Here is a 19,856-nt window from a genome sequence, read left to right as displayed (position 1 = left end):
ACCCGAACTAGGCCTTACATCACTAGAAGCGCACACTACTGACAGAAGAGCAAATAAATTAATTCACAATGACCATTGGAAGTAGAAACAAACAATATATCATCTCCTTACTTTGATGGTGTAAAGAGTGTAGGGGTGTGAGCCAGTGCCGCGGTGCTCCTTCGCTGTGATGGTGCCGGTGATGCGGAGGTTCTGGATGATGACCGGTCCATCAGGGCTGCTGAGGGGCTCAAAACTGAACGTTGGCATCGGGGACGAGGCCTGCAGCGGACTCACTTCAGTCAGCTCAGTGGAGTTCCCCAACCCGCTCTGTTCCACACCCAGGAGGAGATCTCTGGCTGGGTTCACTGAAGGGAAACTGGCCCCCGTTTCCAGGTCTTGGATGCTGCTGATAGTCCCCTCTCTTGTTCTGACTGGTGAAGGGCTGCAGCCGTTAGGATGTTCTACAGGCTGTGAATTCACCATAACTTTAGGGCAGGAGAGATCCACTGGACTGGGGCAGACATCCTCCTGGTCCACACTGTTCTCAGCAGATGAAACAGAATCTTTCTGTCTCATCTGATACAGGCCCTCTTCTTGGCCAATCATAACCAGGGAATCAATGGAGCTTTGTTTGTAGTCCACTGAAGGAGAATCCAGGTCAGAGTCATTTTCCTGGTAGAACGGGTTTGATTTGCTTCCTCTCATGTAATGCCTCAAAAAGGGTCGTGTGGGTTCTTCTTCTTCTGCGATGTTCTGCCCACACTCCACCTCTTCTGAGTCAATCACGTCATAGGCAGCGAGCTCAGACGAGCTCGTGTCTGTGTGATTAAACATCTCAGTCTCTGCTCTCAGTGGAGGAACGTCATTTTTCTTCTGAGGTGTCTCTTGCCTCGGAGTGAGATCTGATTCAGCAGGTTGTGGCGGTAGTGTTGGCTGTGAGGGAGTTAGTTGCTCTGTTCTGATCGGCTCCTGCGGTTTGGTGGAGTTGTTAAATATTTCTATCATTAGACTGTTTAACCAGTCAGGGTCGGACAGTTTAGCGATGAGAGGGAGCACAACATTGCAGGTGATAAGTTCTCCAACAACAAAGCGCCCGGTGCGGGTCTCCAAGTGCGGGGGAGGCACCAAAACATGCAGCAACAAATCGACAACTGCACGGGCGTAGTTTACTTCCACCATGTCGCTGGTCATGGCGAGGTGAGGCTTGGAAATCCTTGAATATGCTTTCCACAACTGCTCGCTCTCGCTGCTCCATTTTGATGTCAGGGGAATTTGCTGCTCGGTCACCAGCTCCTTGGCTCGGATGTAGTCCTGCAGGTGGCAGCCGAACAGATCCAGGATCTTCTGGGTCAGCTCCTGCAGTGATTCAAAAACATCCCATTAAAGATCGTTTTTTGGTTTTCACAACTGATACCGCAAAAATCACAGTAGTCCCTGTTCTGTACAAGGAAACGAATAATAGTAAATAACTACTTGGATATTAGAATACCAGACATGTACAGCAAAAAAAAAATGTTATCTTCTTTCTCCTCAACGCTTATTAAAGTATTTTCTTCAGTAACATGGCGTTTTTCAGGACTTTGCAAAAGATCAAAAAAAATATGTGATTAAATCAAAGTACCTTCCTGTCGACCTGTCTGGCGCGCATTTTGAGCTCCATGGCCATAGAGATCATGGCCTCCTGAACCTCTGTTTCAAACCTGCTCTCAGAGGACACAGTGGAGTACCAGGAGGTGACAAAGTCCCTGATGATTTTCCTCACGGTGTTGTGGATCTCCTGGTCCAAGTGACGCTCATCCTCCACAGATGGTGGAACCTGAAATTTAGAAGAGATGTGATAGGTGTAAATAGAAGTAGATATAAGCCAACTTGTCCCTACAGCGAGGAAGGTTAACATTATCTATTTAACCATGCCTACAACTTAAAATTGAAACTAGCAATGGAACTGCAAAGGTTAACAGTTAACTCGACATTTACCTGCTCCATGGTGATGAACCTCTCCAGGTGAACCACACTGTTGGACTCCAGGACGGCCTGCGAGCCGAGCCAGCCACCGAGCACCACCAGCAGGCTGGTGAACACACATAGCAGCCAGATGTTGACCAACAGGTGGAACAGCACCAACCATGCCAACACCACACCGAAGCCCAACAAGCTCCTCTGTCCCAACACCTCAGACATTGCACCGGGGGGGTTACCGTGAGGCTGGACGCCCTCGGGAGGAGATGTAGAAATCATGTGTGCAAGAGCAACATCACACCTTTAAAACAGAAACAATGGAAATAAATAATCAGAAACAGGTCAAGTATAACATGAATTCACCTAGGGCTGGGTGATACGACTAAAATCCTATATCACGATATAGGATCACGATATAGCATGCTTTCTGGTAATTTAACTAATAATTAGTCTACATGAAATAAGCACATGGTAAAGTCTATTTTTAGATAATCCTGTATGAATTAAATACTTGACAAATAAAAGGTACTGAGTCCTTTTCTGCACATTACTGTCCATGTTAATGAACAGCGCCTCCCTTTATGGTTCGCTCCAGGATCACTCCCACGTGCAAAGATTAAAATGTAAAACGTTGTCAAAATGATTTAAAATTTGCCGTAAAGCAGTTCAGCCGCTGGTTTTGTGACATCATGATTGAGACGATACAGAAAAACAACATTTTCATATTGTGTTAACGATATATATTGTATAAAAATATAAAAATGCATACATGAAAGTATTGCAATTAAAGTAACAAAGAAAACAGACAATAAAGTACCAAAAAACATGTACATTTCTATTGTCAGTGTTTATTATCGCTTCATTGTATTTTATTATTTTTTATTTCACCCGTATAAGCATCTTCTTACGTTGTTAAGAAAGGTGCTGGGCATATAAAGATAACTATTATTCTTATTATTATAACTTTATTATCAGACGTAGTAGTAGCTTGAACCCTTTTTCTTTAAACTCTTTATGTACAAATCTTGCTGTTGCGATTACGAAGAGAGAAAATAATGGATTCTTATTAAGATGCTGCTTCATTTTTATCGTTACTGACCACATTAAAGATAAACAACTAATTTAATTGGACTTTACAGCGGAGATAAAACATATTTAAGCTAGCAGCTAATGTTAGTATGCACGATGTCTCGGAAGTAAACGAAAACCTAATAGCTTGAATATCTTACAAAAAAGTGTTCAGTCACACTATTTGTGTATCTGTATTTAGTTCTCATAGCCTAGAAAAGACAGATAACGGTTTTAACGGTTTTTCTTTTCTGAGGAGAAAATGCTAAGCCAAAGCCTCCTTATAAAAGTGACAATTTTAAGATTATTTGTTGCTAGACACCTTTCACTCGTAAAATATGGTTTAAGAGCATACAGCCTACATTTTGTTCAAGAGCAAATCATTCGGCATACAGGTCAGTAGACCTGCATAAATATATTTCTAAATAATATTGTTTTTTATGATTTTGTTGACATGAAAGTATATTCTCCGTCTCCTCCCTCCGAGGTTAATTAGCAACGTCCGTGGAAGAAGACTAGAAATGAGAGGCGAATTATTCATTGAAAAATTGCCTACATTGCGTACTAAAATAATGCCGAAGTGAAGAGAAGATGCTATCCTTTTGTGTGAGGTCTCCCATAAATACTTTTGAGGTGTCACTCTTTTCCTATAATCATATTTTGGTATACTTCCGTTAAATTACATTAGCATTAGCCTAGGACTCATAGACTTGAGTGGCATTAGCCAACTGCAACATTACGGAACACTTTGCGGGCGCAGTGCAGCATGTAAACTGGCAACCCATCGCAGATTAAATTCCCTAGCTATTTATTTAAATAAAAGAGAATAATATTCAACCTGCACGAGCTGTCATGGCACTCAAAGTTAGGTCTCGTGAGCGTCTTGATGACAACCGTTTCATCTGGTTTGTTTACTTCCTGTATCATGACGTATGTTCATGAAGGCGGCTAGGACTTATGGGATGTGTAGTCATTTCAGGACAAGCGTTGAACGTCTTCAAGAAATCATTACGTAGGAGTTTGTTTCTGTCAGTATACTGCCCTTTTTGAACATAGGATATGATAAGATAGTACTTTATTAAAACTGGTAAACAAAAGTGACATAAGTGACAATCTAAAGTGACATGGTATGGGATAAAGTGACATATGGGTAATAGCAATATGTACATATAAACAGAAATACAAACTTACCAGCTCTCCTCCACGAAATGTGGAGGAGAGCACAATGTTAAAATGCTGTAGTGGCAAAAGTAACTAATAGTAACGATTTCAACATTTAATTCAAACAAGGAACATAAACCAGAACATTTAAAGGAATATCTTCCTGTTTTGATTTGATCAGTTAGAATGGGCATAGATCCTAGAAAAAGTGATTCGCAAATATATATATATATATATATATACACATATATGCACATATATATACACATATATAAATATATATATATATATTTGTAAAAGAAAGCATTTATTTCTTATGTTTACTCTACTAATGCAATATTGTTTATTATCTGCCTGTTATTATTTGTATCCTCGTGTTGTCTTTTAGCAGCCCAACTACATTTTAAATCATTAGTGTGGGACTTTTTTTTTTGCTTGGTAGGAAAACGTTATAATTTCTCACATAGACGAGATGGCACACCACAAAGGAAACTAAGTGGCAACAAAGCGTGAGAAAGTCTTCATACTGCAACCTGCAAAGTATTCAGTTACTATCAGTTATATTCATTTTACAAAAGTTTCACTTCAGAAATGCTGTTGACTTCTACAGCTAAAAAGCAAGCTACTTTCTGCAGCTATATATATATATATATATATATATATATATATATGTAAAAGAAAACATTTATTTTGTTGTTGTTAGTGTTACTAGTTGTATTAATGTTTGTGTGAATATTGAGGTAGAGAGTTTAACAGCTGCAGGTACTAACACTTCTAGTCTTTATGCTAAGCTAAGCTAATAGGCTCCTGGCTTTAACTCCATATTGAACACAGACAGTGAGTGTGTTTTTAAGCTTCATTGGAGAAAAAAGACAACGTCTGCACACTTTCTCCACACCACAAAAACATTAAATCATTCAATAAAACATTTTGCACCTTATTGGACTTTGGTCCAAGTTTAATGTTTGGAAAAAATGAAAATCACAGCTGAATTTGTACGTTTTGCACGTCAATATGCTGACAGGATTTATGATTGCAGGTTTGGTTGACCTTCCAAACATCCTGACAACATGCAAAAAACACAACGAATAAAAATGGTTTAAAAACACATCCAGCAGACGCATTGCAAATAAGTATTCTCTAAAGTTGAGTTTCTGGACGTCTGATGAGTTTTAGGCAGATATTTCTCCTCCTTATAGCTCAGTTTTGTCCTCCACCAGCTCCTTACTCTCTAGCATTACCTGCTTATACCTCTAAACTCTGATTATTTTTCCCTTTCTCCTTTCCCAATGCACCTGCACCATTTTCCACACCTACATCTAGTCTTCATAGTTGAGTCCTCTGCCGGCTTTCTCAGGGTGTTACGAGAGCTTTACCTCTCACATTATGTATTAACACGGCTGACTTCACTTCTAAAGCCTCAATAGTTCAGTGACCTCTGTGTTTTCACACATAATGTGAAATAAAACCTGCCCCTTGACCTTTAACAATGCTGCCTTCAGCTATACATCATACTTATACATATTGCTAAATAGTTTTGTAACCTGTGATGTAGGAACTCACCTGAGCTACGTTAAGCAGGTCAGGTGAGCCTCTCCTTTCAAAGCCAAGACTGGACAGCTGGAAAGAAAGATATCTCCTGCTCCTGTAAAAAAGTTGTAAGTTGCGTCTTCTTTATTCCCTTGTGTTTTTTAAAAATTAATTCAAATATTTCTGATATTTTATGAGTGACACCCTGGGGGGCTGTACAATCACCCTGAAGTGAAATGAGTGTGTGACAACAGGTAGTTTCCTTTTAATCCTAATCTGAAACCAGGGAGAAAATAGTTCATGTAAGACATTTTAGAGGGCTTTTATTTTGAAATTCCACTTCAGAATGACCTGATATTTTCTGAGTGACACCCTGGGATGTTGTACTATCACTCTGATGTGAAATTAGCGTCGACATCACATCAGAGGAAGAGAGATTAAAAAAAGGGTGTTGGGATCAATACAATGAAAAAAATAAAAAATGCGCACTCCAAAAAAACGTGGCGGCTGGCTTGACTGTGTTAATCAAAGTGGAGGCTGGCTTGACTGTGTTAATCAAAGTGGCGGCTGGCTTGACTGTGTTAATCAAAGTGGCGGCTGGCTTGACTGTGTTAATCAAAGTGGCGGCTGGCTTGACTGTGTTAATCAAAGTGGAGGCTGGCTTGACTCCAGTAACAAACGAGCATTTTAAAAGAAGTTTTCTTCTCTTGAGGACAGACCTGACAGCTTCATGTTGACTTGTTACTAATCTACATCATGATGTTGAAATTTAGGCGGAGGTAAGACCCGTTAATTAAAGTAAATCACAAGAAAAACTGTTTATTTATCTGTAAACGATGCAGCACGCGAAAAAGAAAGTCTTGGCTGGAAGTCGCTTCTCCCGATTACCCCGGTGGGTACCTTCACCGGCATGTTCACCGCAGACGCTATATCGTCGTCAGACGTCAGATCCGAGATTGATCGGGGGCATACCGGGGTCTCCCTCACCTGACGTTGAAGCTGCGGGGCGCACAGTGGTCAATTTAAAAACACGATAAAGTAAAAACCACAGCATACATGTTAAAAAGCTCCAACAGTTTAAAATGTACTCGATATAATTAACTCTATTAATTGTGTCCCGTGTTATATAGTGCTCTGTTAAATTTCGTTGCCACTTTGAAATGATTGCTCTGTGCAATGGGCCCACTCAGGATGAGCTGCGTGTTTGCGTTACGGTGCTTACAGTAACCATATGTTAGTGCTGTCTGTGAGGACGAAGCCTTTTTCTGAAAAGTGACAATGCTGCTACTCCGCCTACCTGCTTAACTAACTGGAGGCTAACGTCAAGCCGTGAAGTGTTATCGGGTGCGGTTTTATTGGTGTAGTTTTACAAGTACGAGTAGGGGAGACCGGGGCATCTTGTCACACTTTTCATACTCTTTTAAATATCTTGGGATCTTACTTTTTTTACCTAGTGAAACCGTAAAAGGCAGGCACCGCCAAGGCAGGCAAGAAGTGCCTCCTTCACTGATGTAATAATTCCAGACCATCCCTTCCTTTCTTTAAAAACACATTCACAAAATGCAAAATTACGACAACCGTTGACAAACAGACTCTCTGTCTATGTATACTGGCAACTTGTCTCGGTGATCAAAAATCAACGAGACAAGTTGCCTCAAACCAACATGTTGGCTAATGTTTGTTATATCTTAAAGCTAGCGTACAGCAGGTCATTAGCAAAAGTATAACAAGACACTTTATTCTCTCCTCTACCAAGTAAATATATATAATTGTGAAGACTTTTAACTGGAAGAAGATTATATAAAAAATGTCAAGTTTAATTTTTTTTACTTTAGAATGTGAAAAATGGTTAAGAAGTCCCCACCTCAGTTAACAATGTGCTTTGCTTGTCACAGACAGGATATAACATCAGACCAAGTACATGCACGAAACTAGTATTCAACTTTTAAGTAGCAACCCTTTTATGGTGAAAATATCAACAATGTGACAGACTTCCTCTGACAACAAAAGTGTTAAATCAGCATTTTAGTTTGAAAACAAAAACTACAGTGTGAGCTGTGGTTACAGCTGTTGTCAGGAAAATGAAACTGTTGGTATCTTCTTGCTTTTGGTTTCATTTACTGCAGCCTATAAAGACCCTCTGTGTGCTGATGTCTGCCGCACACAGAACAGTGAGAGCAGCTGGAGCTGCTTTATTTTGGCCATAAAGACCTACTTTTAAAGGTAAGTTAATTTCTTTTCCAGATAAATACAAAATAAAAGATATTTCCTATAGAAGAAATAAAGACTTTGAATGTTTTTAAGTATGTTTAAAGTAAAATTTGATATTTACTGGGTCGTGAACGAGCACTTTCAGGTCAGATATTGAAATGAGTGAAGATGGAGGAAATGAGCTCCACTGATGAATAGTATAACCTCACTAATCTGATTTGTTCAGTGTGGTTGACTCTCGAGCCGGTGTGGGAAAATATTTCTGGAAGACCTGAGGAGCCGCACAGTCCCCTCATTAAAATTACGTTGTGTGCAATTTCACACATACCACGCTTCCAGGTTTTCCAGGCTGCTCTCGTATACGGAGAGACAGCGTTGAAAGTTTAGCTTGATCACGGACTCGGTCATTTCTCCTCAGTCATGCATAGGCTCACAACAACCTACGAGACATTACCTTTGTTAAAGGTGAGTGCAGTGCAGAGATAGTCTTTTATTTATCTCTTATTTTAGATGGATATGCAAAAAATGTATCACCTGTACCAAATCTAATGTATTTTTTATGTTATTTAAGGAAAAACTGCTCACATTTGATCTGATTACATTTATTTTGATCGACCATGGACATTATATAAAATAGAAGTTTAGTACAGCAGATTCTGTTCATGTTAATACTGACTCTTACACTCAGTTTGCTTGTGTTTGCTAGGTTTCCTTTTCCTCTCAGAGTGTCAGTTTCGGCAGCAGAGGGAAGACGTCCAAACTGTGGAGCTCCATCCTCAAGATGATCCCTCACACGGCTCTGTGCAAGTTCTGTAAGTATGAAAGAAACTTCTATTACATTACGCACTTATTTAAAAGTTACAAGACTGATACTTTTTGTTGTAATTAACTGAATTATGAAGTAACTTTTTACATGTACTTTAAGAGAAAATGTTAAAAGCCTGCATCAAAAGAGGAAGAACTCAAAATAGTCTGACTAATGTGGAAATGCCAGAGAATTTTTATGCGATTATTAAGAGACACTCAGTTCTGCTCGTTTAAGCAGTAAAGGATGGAAACAATTATATTGTTTGTGTTGGAGGTTTGGTGGTTTTACAGGGGAATTTTCTGGTTGCCAGTGATGCGACATTTAATCAAATTAGTTCATTCCTTAGGAACTACGAGCTACATTCATACTTGATTTAAGTACTTCGATCTCTTTTTTAATCATCTTTGTGTGGTTAATGACTGAAATTGAAAGAATCTTCAGCCATTAGAGGAAAGGAGTGGGGTTTTTTTCACATTAGAGCATCTGTACTGTATTTAAAGTGTTAATCTCGGAGATCTCAGTGTCGTTCTCTTTGGCGGCACCAGATATCCACACAGTGCTGCATGTGTGACGTCCACGGTTGGCTCCGGTTGTAACTCTTGATTTTCCTGGCTGACGGTCGCTTTCCTTTTCAGACTGTTTGCTTCATCTGAGCGTCGAGTTTGTTTCTTCTTCTTTGGATTTTCACTTCTTGTTGAAGTTGTATCTGTAGTCATCCATCTTTTCTTTGTTTGTTCAGCCATAGTTGATTCATAATACAGCCTGTACCCCTCATCTTACTGGATACTTTCAGGGTACAGTGTAGGTATAATGAGTATAAATCATTTCTCCTTTCTTTAAATTACACTGTAGGTACCTAGTACTGACAAAATACTTAGTGTAACCTTTTTCTTCTTGCCTCTAAAATTCTTAATTGTTACTCTCTTACTCCACTATACCTACATTTGAGAATTGATCAATGACTATAGATGGACAACGCGTCTCCGTTTGCTCGAAAGTGATGCCAATATAGCCCCTGTGATAGGCGCTGCCATCTTGCGATGGTGACGTCATTTGGAGCCAGAGTCTGTGCAGTAGAGAATGGCAGGTGGCACCGCCGTAACCACTTCCGCTAACCAAAACACACACTTAACTTACTGAAAAAACAGCAAGGATCTCGCACACCGGCGTGTTTAACAGCAGATCAGCTTCTCTGTGTTGGTCTGAGGTTAAAGTTCACAGGTATGGAAACTTCAATGACTGTAGTGATTGTTTTAGTTACGTCTCCTCTCGCTGTTCATCCTCCGCTCTGCTCACCCGGAACTGATCAGCTGCAGGAGCCGAATTTGTCAACAGAGCTGTCAATCATCATTTTTATAGCATCAAATAACTAATTAGAAATAAACTTGTTAGAAAAATGAACACTTGGACATAAATCAGCATGATAAGAACTAACTATAATGACAGAAACCATGTTTGAGAAAAATGTATTTTAGTCTGACCCATGTCCCATCTGTTAACATGGAGGAGGCGGGCTTCATGACCTATACTGCAGCCAGTCAGCAGGGGGCGACAGAGAGGGTTTGACTGCACTTTTAGGGAGCTGTCGTGTCATCCATCTTTTTTATACAGTCTGTGGAATTGATACATGCGACGATATTACACGACAAGTTGCGGGCTGTATTATAAAGAGTTACTGATTACTGTTTATTCGCAACACCGCCTATCCTCTCTGGCAGACCAACCACTGCTGGGTGATGGAAAACGCGTCACTAACTGGGCGCCGCTTGTGATTTGTTTTATGCAAAAGTCACCACAGACGCCCAGTCTGTGATTCTGCAAATGCAAAGGCTTTCATCAGTGGGCCATAGGCTCAGTCACTGTTGTGTTGCCCCATTCAGCGATAGAAAGAGACTTAACAGACGTTTGTTTACATGAAAATCTTCCAGATTGTCACTCTACATCCCTAAAAGACAAGCCCCGCCCCTTTTTTTGTCATCCTAACCACTGTAAAGATATTTCCAGGAAATGCATGAGACACAAGTTTTAATTGTTGCTATTTAAGGGAACTTTTTGAATGCCATGTTAGTAGTTACCTGACTACCTGAGTGACCCTGATTGATGCAATCTCTCCATCTTACTGACTGTTGATGTGCAAAACAAAAGCTGACATTCCTCGTACTCTCCCATGAATAGAAGGGTTGTATTTGTGTATTTCCATGGTACCTGTACACATGTGGGTACTTTTTGTTGGCATGAACCTCCTTTGTATTGTGTTTCTCAATTTGATGTTGTCTTCCTCTTTCAGTTCCTCTGGTATTAGTCGGGATGGTGGTGTTTGCTGTGAGTGGGATCTTTGGAGACCCCCTGTATGACTGCCTCCAAGACACCGACTACAGCGAGCTCCTGGAAATCGTGGAAAAAGGACTTCCTGCCACTAAGACCCCCCGTCATGTCGCCATCATCGGAGGGGGCATCGCTGGACTGACCGCTGCAAAGTTTTTAGAGGATGCTGGACACAAGGTAGAGAGTACAAAACACCTGAAATGTTACTGTTAAGAGACTTTTTCTGAGCGGTTACTGATCATACCTGACATTTGGTGTCCCCCATGAACAGGTGACCATAATAGAAGCGAGTAACCGTGTTGGAGGACGCGTGGAGACGTTCAGGAACACGAAAGAGGGCTGGTACGCAGAGATGGGCCCCATGAGGATCCCCAGCTTTCACAAGTGAGTCTACTGGGCCATGGTATGTCATGTGTGGACTTAAGTGCTATTCTGAAGGACTTGTTTTGAATTTCAGAGGGACAAAATGTACTTCTTTAGCTCTCAAATTCAGTTATAGTTACGCAGTGTTTTCTGATGGCCCTGCTGTAGCTATAGAAGCTAATAATCTGGTATTAAATTAGCAATTTTTGTTCAGTCTTGCGCTTTGATTAAGCCGCTTTCCCACTGGTCAAACACCTGCTAACACCAGGCTTTTTTGCTTAGTGGGAAGGCTACAATCAGCATTCAGACCCGGGTAATTATCGCCTCGGCTCCGATCGGCAATGGAGGGAACACAGCGGGTCGACACGCTAGTCTCTGCCCCCTGTCTTCTGCGACTCCTCGTCATCTCAGCTACAAATTCTGCCTGTCTCTGTCCAAGCAGCGCTCGAACATCGTTGAATGACATTTTTCAGCGTTGAGTTTGATAAACAGACTGAACGAGTAATAGATACAATAAAGACCTAACCACCGTAACATCTTTAATGGTTGCTAACCCTGTTTAGGGCGCGTTTGTGGTGTCAGATGGTGACGCAGCAGAAAAGAGACCGACAGGAGTATACTTCACTGGCAATGGGAAAAGAGACAATCAGCATTTATAAGTGGGTCTTTCCGGATCTGAAAAACTTGCGTCAGCGCGTTAATGTCAGTGGGAAAGGGGTATGTGTGTCACCTTCAGCCACTCTACTTGACCTGCCCTGCACCAAACACACAGACGAAGTCAGGGAGCAGAGAGGATGCAATGAGTCTTCTAAGACAAAACTATTCTTTACACACTATATGTCCTTCTGTAAGCTGATAATATTGTTTGTTATTGGTGATATCTTGTCGCACAGACCCCTATTGGCAAAAAAATCAACCCTAACCGTAACCCGCTCCTAAAGCAGAATGTTAATTCCCTCTATTAGATTTTTCTTCTTTTTCACAGGATTCTGCTCACCTTTGCCAACAAACTACAAATTTCCTTAAACCACTTTATCCAAGACGACATCAACACGTACTACTTTGTAAATGGCGTGCTAGAGAAAACCTACGCGGTGGAAAGCAACCCTGCTGTGCTCAACTACAGCCTGAATGAGAGAGAGAGGGGGAAGTCAGCCGCTAAGATCTTCAGTGAGGCGCTCTGGAAGGTTTGTTAACATCCCACCGACACATACATAGTCTCCACCACCTCTCATTGCACTTATTTGAAGCCAAAATACTCCCGAGGCGGATGCTGCCATCTTGCGCAAGTGACTTGATTTGGAGCCAGAAACTGAGCAGTATAAATGACTGAAAAAAGATCCCGTACGTCGGTGTGTTTAACATCAGAACAGCTTCTTGTGTCGGTCTGAGGCAGATATTCACGCTGATGGAAAGTTCAATGACTGTAGTGTTAGTGTTAGTTACGTCTCCTCTCGCCGTTCCTCCTCTACTCTGCTACTTGGGAACAGAACGCTGCAGGAGCCCCATTTGTCAACAGAGCTGTCAATCATGAGGCCACACCCATTTTTTATAGCATTAAATAACTAATTAAAAGTAAACTTGTCAGAAAAATGAACACTTGGACATAAATCAGCATGATAATAACTAACTATAATGACAGAAACCATGTTTGAGAAAAATGTATTAGACGTGTATTTTGATTTTATAGTTTGACTCATGTCCCATCTGTTAACATGGAGGAGGCGGGCTTTATGAGCTATACTGCAGCCAATCAGCAGGGGGCGGTGGAGAGGGTTTGGCTTCACTTTTAGGGAGCTGTCATGTCGGCCATCTTTTTATACAGTCTGTGGTACATCCCAAACATTGCTAGCATATTGTTTACTTTTTTAAGTATTGTTCTCTGTGCACAGGTGAGGGACGACTTGAAGGTGATGGGCTGCAGTGCCATGTTGAAAAAATACGATTCTTACACAGTGAAGGTAAAGATTCATTTTGACATTGTGTAAACGTAAACTGAATGAAAAATGTTCCCATATACTTACTGGTTTACACATCATTACAGGAATACCTGGTGAAGGAGGGGAACCTGAGCCGAGGTGCTCTGAGGATGATCGGGGACGTCCTGAATGAGAACAGCCTCTTCTACACGTCGCTGAGAGAGATGCTGTACATACAGTCAGACATCAGCGACAACACCGCGTAAGACATGTTCGTTTTATCTCTGTGTTTTGGGTCTGGCAGAATCAGCCTGTCAATCAAACTTTGGCCTTACACATGTTTTTTGCAGAAATGTTTAACATTTATTTAGCTACAAGTCTTAGAGATTAAAACGTTGATGATTTACTTGGGTGTTTTTTTTAGGTATTATGAAGTGACAGACGGCTTTGACCACCTCCCGAGGGCTTTCTACCAGCTGCTGAACGCTACCATCCTCCTCAACTCCAAGGTCAAGCTAATAAACCAGACAGGCGGCAGCAACGTGACCGTGACGTACCAGGACTTGCATAATTCAGCCTCCCTGTTCAACCTCACAGTGGACTACGCTCTGGTTACGTCCACAGCCAAAGCCAGCGTCTTCATCGACTTCCAGCCGCCTCTGTCTAGAGAAAAGGCGGATGCCCTGCGCTCGGTTCACTACGCCAGCTCCACCAAGGTGATTCTTAGCTTTCGTCGGCGATTCTGGGAGGAAGAGGGCATCAGAGGAGGGAAGAGCATCACAGACCGGCCCTCCCGCTTCATCTACTACCCCAGCCACAGCTTCCCGGGTACAGCCGCGGGGGCCCTCCTCGCCTCCTACACATGCGCCGACGACTCCACCCTCTTCCAAGGGTTGAGCGATGACGAGCTGATGGCCATCGTGCTGGAAGATTTGGTGAAGATCCACGGAGACTACATCAGGCCTTTGTGCACAGGTGGGCTGGTGAAGAAGTGGGGCTTGGATCCGTACAGCTTAGGAGCGTTCGCCCTCTTCACGCCCTACCAGCAGGGATGGTACGCCCAAGAACTGTTCCAGAGCGAGGGGCGGGTGCACTTTGCAGGAGAACACACAGCTACACCACACGGGTGGATTGAGACTGCCATGAAGTCTGCGCTCAGGGCAGCGAAAAACATCAACAGCCTTACACTTTAGTATTATATGTTGTTGTTTTTAAAATATGTTCCTCCATTTTCAATCTGATAGGGTTTGTATTTGTTTACTAGATTAGATTGTTGATATTTGTCAATCAGTTTTAATCATAGGCCGTATGAAAGAAGTGAACAAAGCCACCAGGACATCACCCACTGGTTTCTACATCCACCTTTTCAAGCCTGAAGTTCGGCATTGTGGCCTTCACCAGTTTTTTAAAAACAGGAAGTGACCATATTTGGTCGTCAGGGTGAATACGCATTTTTTGCCTCTATGCTGGTTGACATGTCGCTGTGGTTGTGTCTTGTCAATCACAGGTAGCCACGCCCTGAAGCGTCCCGGGAGCATAATATATACTGAATGAACAGCATGCTGTTTTGAAGCTGACGTGAAACTAGAGGTCGAGACCGTAAACTCCATAAATGAACTCAGAAGTGGGCTCATTCTCCAGTCATATAATTAGACTTCTTTTCACAGCCAGTGGAGTCGCCCCCTGCTGGTCATTAGAAAGGAAGCAGGTTTAAGGCTTCACCACTACAACCAGAATCTACGTCCACTTTTTAAAAACAGTCTTTGATATTAACGCCCTCCGATGACGTCTATTTTGTGTGTTATGTATATATTTATTGATTTAGATAGATATCTAATGATCAGTTGTTCACTGATTCTGTCATTCTGTCCAAGCGTGTTGGTCTGAAGCAGATATTCACTCTTATGGAAAGTGTACTGTACTGACTGTAGTGTTAGTGTTAGCTACGTCTCCTCTCGCCGTTCCTCCTCTACTCTGCGATTCGGGAACAAAATGCTGCAGGAGCCTCATTTGTCAACAGAGCTGTCAATCATGAGGCCACGCCCCCTTTTTATGGCATCAAATAACTAATGAAAGTAAACTTTTAATGTCTTTTTAGGGTTCTTTTAAATGAATTTTATATATTTGTAAAATGACTAATTTTTTTATCTGCCTTTGATTTTATGACCTGTTTTGCTTCGCTGCCTTTGTAAAGCACGTTGTAACTTCGATTTTGTGATTTATAAATAAAGGTTATTGAAATGAACACTTGGACATAAATCAGCAGGATAAGAACTAACTATAATGACAGAAACCATGTTTGAGAAAAATGTATTAGACGTGTATTTTGATTTTATAGTTTGACTCATGTCCCATCTGTTAACATGGAGGAGGCGGGCTTTATGAGCTATACTGCAGCCAGTCAGCAGGGGGCGATAGAGAGGGTTTGGCTTCACTTCATCTTCAGTCTATTGCTGTGTTTGAAATGTCATACTATACTAGCACGTACTGATTTGACCATAAATACCCGAATGTCGTACTGATTCGGAGAAAATCTCCAGTATGCATCGGACCACTCTACCTCGCCTACTGTATCCCACAATGCAAAGCGCTGGAACGTCACATTGGCAGTTGAAATGATGGACATTAGCAGCAGTCCAGCAGAAGGGGCGCCATCCTCCATACTACAGACTACCGCTGAACGCAGTATGCAGTATATAGCATATAGTATGTAGGATGTAGTACAACATTTCGAACAGCCTATGGTTCATACAGCGTTGTGCAAGTGAATTGTATCACTTGAATGCTTGCCGGAAAATCTGCTGCCAGCAGAGGAAAGATCACTATACAGTAATGTCAAAACATTCCATTACAAGTCCGACTTGAGTAAAACTATGTTGTTTTATTATCTGTATGTACTGAAAGAACTAAAACTAAAAGTACTTGTTGTGCAAAACTGTCCCTTGTGACTGATTATATATTATAACTGTAAAACATAATATTGGACTGATAATACTCATATGTACAGTATGTAACATGTAACTGCTGTAGTTGGTAGATTTGGAACTAGTGGTACTGACTTTAGTGTTAGGTATTTTAGTCCAGTGGTTCCCGACCAAAGAGCTGGGCTGCACCAATCTGTTTTCATTTAATGGACATTTTTTATGTATTGCATCATTTGGATTCTTTCCTGGTTTAAGTGACTCAGTTGTGTCTTGTTTAGTGGAAGCTGAAGCGCGTCAAGGGGTCAAAACTTGAAACTGCTTTTTAAAAGAGGTCAAAGGAACCTGGTTTTATCTTTAACGACGCAGCGGGTCATAGGTGCTGTTTCATTTCATCTTTACAACCTGTCATTACATTACACATTTTACTGTGCCTGTAAACCTTTACATCCACAATAAACCCAATGTATTTGAGTAAAAATGTGATATTCATTCATTCATTTTTGTGCAATAAATCGTGCAAGGCCAGAACAGAATAAACATCAGGAAAATAAAACTTCCCCTGCACTTAAACCCTTAATCGTTATCATAGTCTCGAAGCTAATGCGGAGTACCTTGCACCATGAACAGCTCTCTTATAGCGTGACCTTTAAAACCTTTTTTTTAAGAATATTTTGATTAAACAATCTTTGTTCTACTTTATTAGTGTACAACTTTTATTTATAGTCATCAGGATACATTTCCATCCATATTTTCATGGGGAACCTTTGCCTTTCAGTACTTACCATTAAATAAATGTGAATAAATAACTGTATTTATCCTGTTATTACTAACAAGTGCTGTGGTGATTGTCTTTTCCTTAATTCCAATCAGTTAATTTTTATTATTGAGTTATTTTTTATCCACTAGTATGACTCAGAAAGTGACCTGAAATCAGTGGTGCTACCATGGATTGGATTCTTTCCGCTGCTTCATGCTCCATTTGTTTAGAACATGCATGCAGGACAACAGACAGGACAGTAAACATAAGCTTAATATGTCACTTTAGTAACTTTATATCACGGCCCCTCAATTCAAACAGGTACTTCTTGCTGTCTTTCCCAGTTACAGTCATGCAGAGTTTCATATTTTTCATCATTTTGGGCCCCTGAAGCGCCACCATTCAGAGAACAACCAGTAGTATATATCAAAAACATCCTCGTCATAATATCTGACTCCAACATCACTGGAATACAAAACATTTCGTCTTTACACAGTCCCGTTGGCATCGATAGTTCATCGTTATTAATGAGCGCCCTTCTGCACCATCTGTGTGAAGCGGTTGGTGATGGCCAGGGTGGTGTCGATGAAGCGCTCCACGCAGCTCTGCAGGCACGTCTCCGTCCGGTAGTCCAGCTTGGAGCCCGGGCTGTCCACACACTTATCCCAGCAGACGTCAGTGAACGTGTGCACCTGGAGAAGTATATTGAGCTGGTTAACACCTGATACATCCGGGATTAATAAGACATGCTGATGAACATGTTACAGGTAAACCTTTCAGACAACAGAACTGTTTATGGTTGCATTAATAAAATCTAGATGATCACATTAAACATTAAACAGAAGTCCCTTAGTTCTTCATATTTCAGACTTTGATTAAGAATCTGACTGGAATTGTTTTCTGGTCTTAAATGTCTTCCTTAACTTGTGCTTCATCATCAAAACATACTTCCACATTTCCCAGGATGCCGAAACAAGATTTAGTATTTCCCAATACATGTATAAATAATACAGTCAACAAAAAACCACAATGTCCTTCTACATCCGGTTGCATTTTGCAGTATGCAGACCAGCATGCTTTTTATACCTTTCTGAACCAAAATTCTTTGCAAACTAGGATATACGTACACACTGCAGATATAAGAAGTCTCTTATGTCAGAGGGATGGACGGAGGAAAAGATGTGAAACAGTATAATTATGTTATTATGACAGGATAAATCGAGAAACAAGTTTTAAGAGAAATTAAGACTTCCTGTTGTCTGTAAGATTCTCTGAAGCAACGTTAGGTGGCTCAGCTGTCAGCCTGCTGGTGTCAACAGTATCAGTTCATTCTTTGTGGCACCAAAGAAGATAAACATCTGGTTCAGTAAGGTGCAACAGAGCTTGCCATCAGCTGCCTGAATTTGGATCCAATGCAGAACTGGAGATGCATGATGACATCATCAAACCTGTCCAGCAGTGTGTTAGCCATTAGTGTGTATTCCTGTTTATAGCCGTTTTATTTGTTTGAATTAAATTGAAAATGTTTCCTTTTTGCAGACAGAATGAACTGAACGCAACTTCAGATGTGAAGGCATTTAAGATTTCCTTAAACATTTAACCTCTAACGCAACAATCAGTCTATTCTAACTGTATACATTGTTCAAACCTTGGGTTATAATTATCAACACTCTTTTTCCATCACCAGTCTTTTATAACCTCTTGCCCATGATGGTATAACACAGTAGACCTATAAATGAAAGAAATCCACAAATGATGTGATTCTTAGGGTTAGCATGTGTAGGATACAGCACCTGTTAGCACTACTATTTAACTCTTGACAAAACACAGTCAGGACTGATTAAACTACGTGCAATGGAAGACAAATGCACATCAAACTAATTGATTTTAAATTATATTAAAACAAACCGTGTTATTATTAATCTTCAATGAGAGTTTGGAGAGTCTTTAATACCTGTGCTGCATGTGGCCTCACTTTGACAGCTAAATGCTAAAGGGTTAGTTACATGATACATAGCATAGTTAGCATACAAACCTGGGCCTGAAACTGCGCTTTCTGCTGCTCTATCGCGATCATACGCTGAAGCTCCGTCGCCTCTGCTTTCTCCGACGCATTGTAATTATCAAAATTGTCCATTGTGATATTAAATAGTTGTAGAACAGCTCCGTGTTCCCGGTGACAAGCTGCTGAGGTGAGGTAAGGGGAGGTGACCTTCGCTTCCACCGCGAGTGAGAGCTGCAGTCTCTGAATCAACGCTGATCTACAAATCACATGTAGCGCTGCACATAGTAACGGCTCCCGCACGTGCCATTTGTAAATCAGCGTGCAAAATGTGACGCAAGAAGTAGTACTTACAAAGATATTTTGTGTTGAACAAGAGCTCACTCGGAATGAAAAAGAAGGATTTGGATAACCTGTATACAGCTACATTAGTTTGGTTCATGAATAATGTTTGATTTAATTTTTTACTAGACGTTTTAAAAATTTATTTTTGAGATAAAAACATTTCGACTATATATATTTGTCCAATTTTTCAGAACTTTCTGACAGTTTCTGACAAGAAACCTATTGATTTTTCATAAAAATAATAATAATTTATTGATCACGAAATAATCGTTTGTTACAGCCCTAACTAAGTATATTGGCTTTCTGATTATGAAAAATTAATTAATCCTCTATGATCAAATTGAGAACTGGATTACAAAAAAAAAGGGTCAAAATTTGATTCGGAGACCAGACATACATTGAAGAAATACATGAATCTAAGTATAGGAATATATTATATCAGTTAGAACTTTAAAATTATAACTACAGCTTAATTTTACAGGCTATTTACCCGTTTCGTCAC

At 40.8% G+C, this 19,856-nt stretch overlaps 3 protein-coding genes across 3 annotated transcripts in view; 1 reads left to right on the top strand and 2 right to left on the bottom strand.

Moving 5' to 3' along the window:
• LOC138604638 (sorting nexin-19-like) overlaps positions 1 to 3,921 on the bottom strand; it is a 47,785-nt gene extending 43,864 nt beyond the window's left edge. The window contains exons 1-4 of the mRNA XM_069676594.1: positions 3,848 to 3,921; positions 1,960 to 2,242; positions 1,604 to 1,798; positions 112 to 1,338 (exon numbers count right to left, since the gene is read on the bottom strand). Of these exons, the coding sequence (XP_069532695.1) occupies positions 112 to 1,338; positions 1,604 to 1,798; positions 1,960 to 2,220 (1,683 nt within the window). The 5' untranslated portion in view covers positions 2,221 to 2,242; positions 3,848 to 3,921. The remainder of the gene's footprint in view (positions 1 to 111; positions 1,339 to 1,603; positions 1,799 to 1,959; positions 2,243 to 3,847) is intronic.
• A 3,956-nt stretch (positions 3,922 to 7,877) lies between these two features.
• On the top strand, positions 7,878 to 14,736 carry il4i1 (interleukin 4 induced 1). Its single transcript, XM_069676633.1, has 8 exons — positions 7,878 to 7,923; positions 8,618 to 8,723; positions 11,007 to 11,221; positions 11,316 to 11,428; positions 12,393 to 12,594; positions 13,300 to 13,368; positions 13,452 to 13,588; positions 13,751 to 14,736. The coding sequence occupies exons 2-8, from the start codon at positions 8,693 to 8,695 to the stop codon at positions 14,517 to 14,519; spliced, it is 1,536 nt and encodes a 511-aa protein (XP_069532734.1). The 5' UTR covers positions 7,878 to 7,923; positions 8,618 to 8,692; the 3' UTR covers positions 14,520 to 14,736.
• Positions 14,737 to 17,278: 2,542 nt separating this feature from the next.
• timm8b (translocase of inner mitochondrial membrane 8 homolog B (yeast)) lies at positions 17,279 to 19,233 on the bottom strand. The gene is made up of 2 exons (XM_069676666.1): positions 19,043 to 19,233; positions 17,279 to 17,699 (listed from the first exon to the last, which is right to left on the bottom strand). The coding sequence occupies exons 1-2, from the start codon at positions 19,142 to 19,144 to the stop codon at positions 17,532 to 17,534; spliced, it is 270 nt and encodes an 89-aa protein (XP_069532767.1). The 5' UTR covers positions 19,145 to 19,233; the 3' UTR covers positions 17,279 to 17,531.
• Positions 19,234 to 19,856: the final 623 nt, after the last annotated feature.

Source organism: Semicossyphus pulcher, unplaced genomic scaffold (genome assembly GCF_022749685.1).
Source record: "Semicossyphus pulcher isolate SPU_LCO1_2020_fin unplaced genomic scaffold, fSemPul1.0.p SCAF_26, whole genome shotgun sequence".
Classification (NCBI taxonomy): domain Eukaryota; kingdom Metazoa; phylum Chordata; class Actinopteri; order Labriformes; family Labridae; genus Semicossyphus; species Semicossyphus pulcher.
This window is presented reverse-complemented; position numbering and strand designations above follow the sequence as displayed.

Bases quoted from the DNA above. Each gene is read 5' to 3' on its own strand.
- il4i1 (XM_069676633.1), top strand. From the start codon at position 8,693: ATGATCCCTCACACGGCTCTGTGCAAGTTCT. The intron at 8,724-11,006 runs GTAAGTATGAAA...TTCCTCTTTCAG, and splicing joins CACGGCTCTGTGCAAGTTCT to TTCCTCTGGTATTAGTCGGG. The intron at 13,589-13,750 runs GTAAGACATGTT...TGTTTTTTTTAG, and splicing joins GACATCAGCGACAACACCGC to GTATTATGAAGTGACAGACG.
- timm8b (XM_069676666.1), bottom strand. From the start codon at position 19,144: ATGGACAATTTTGATAATTACAATGCGTCGGAGAAAGCAGAGGCGACG. The intron at 17,700-19,042 runs GTTTGTATGCTA...ATACTTCTCCAG, and splicing joins AAGCGCAGTTTCAGGCCCAG to GTGCACACGTTCACTGACGT.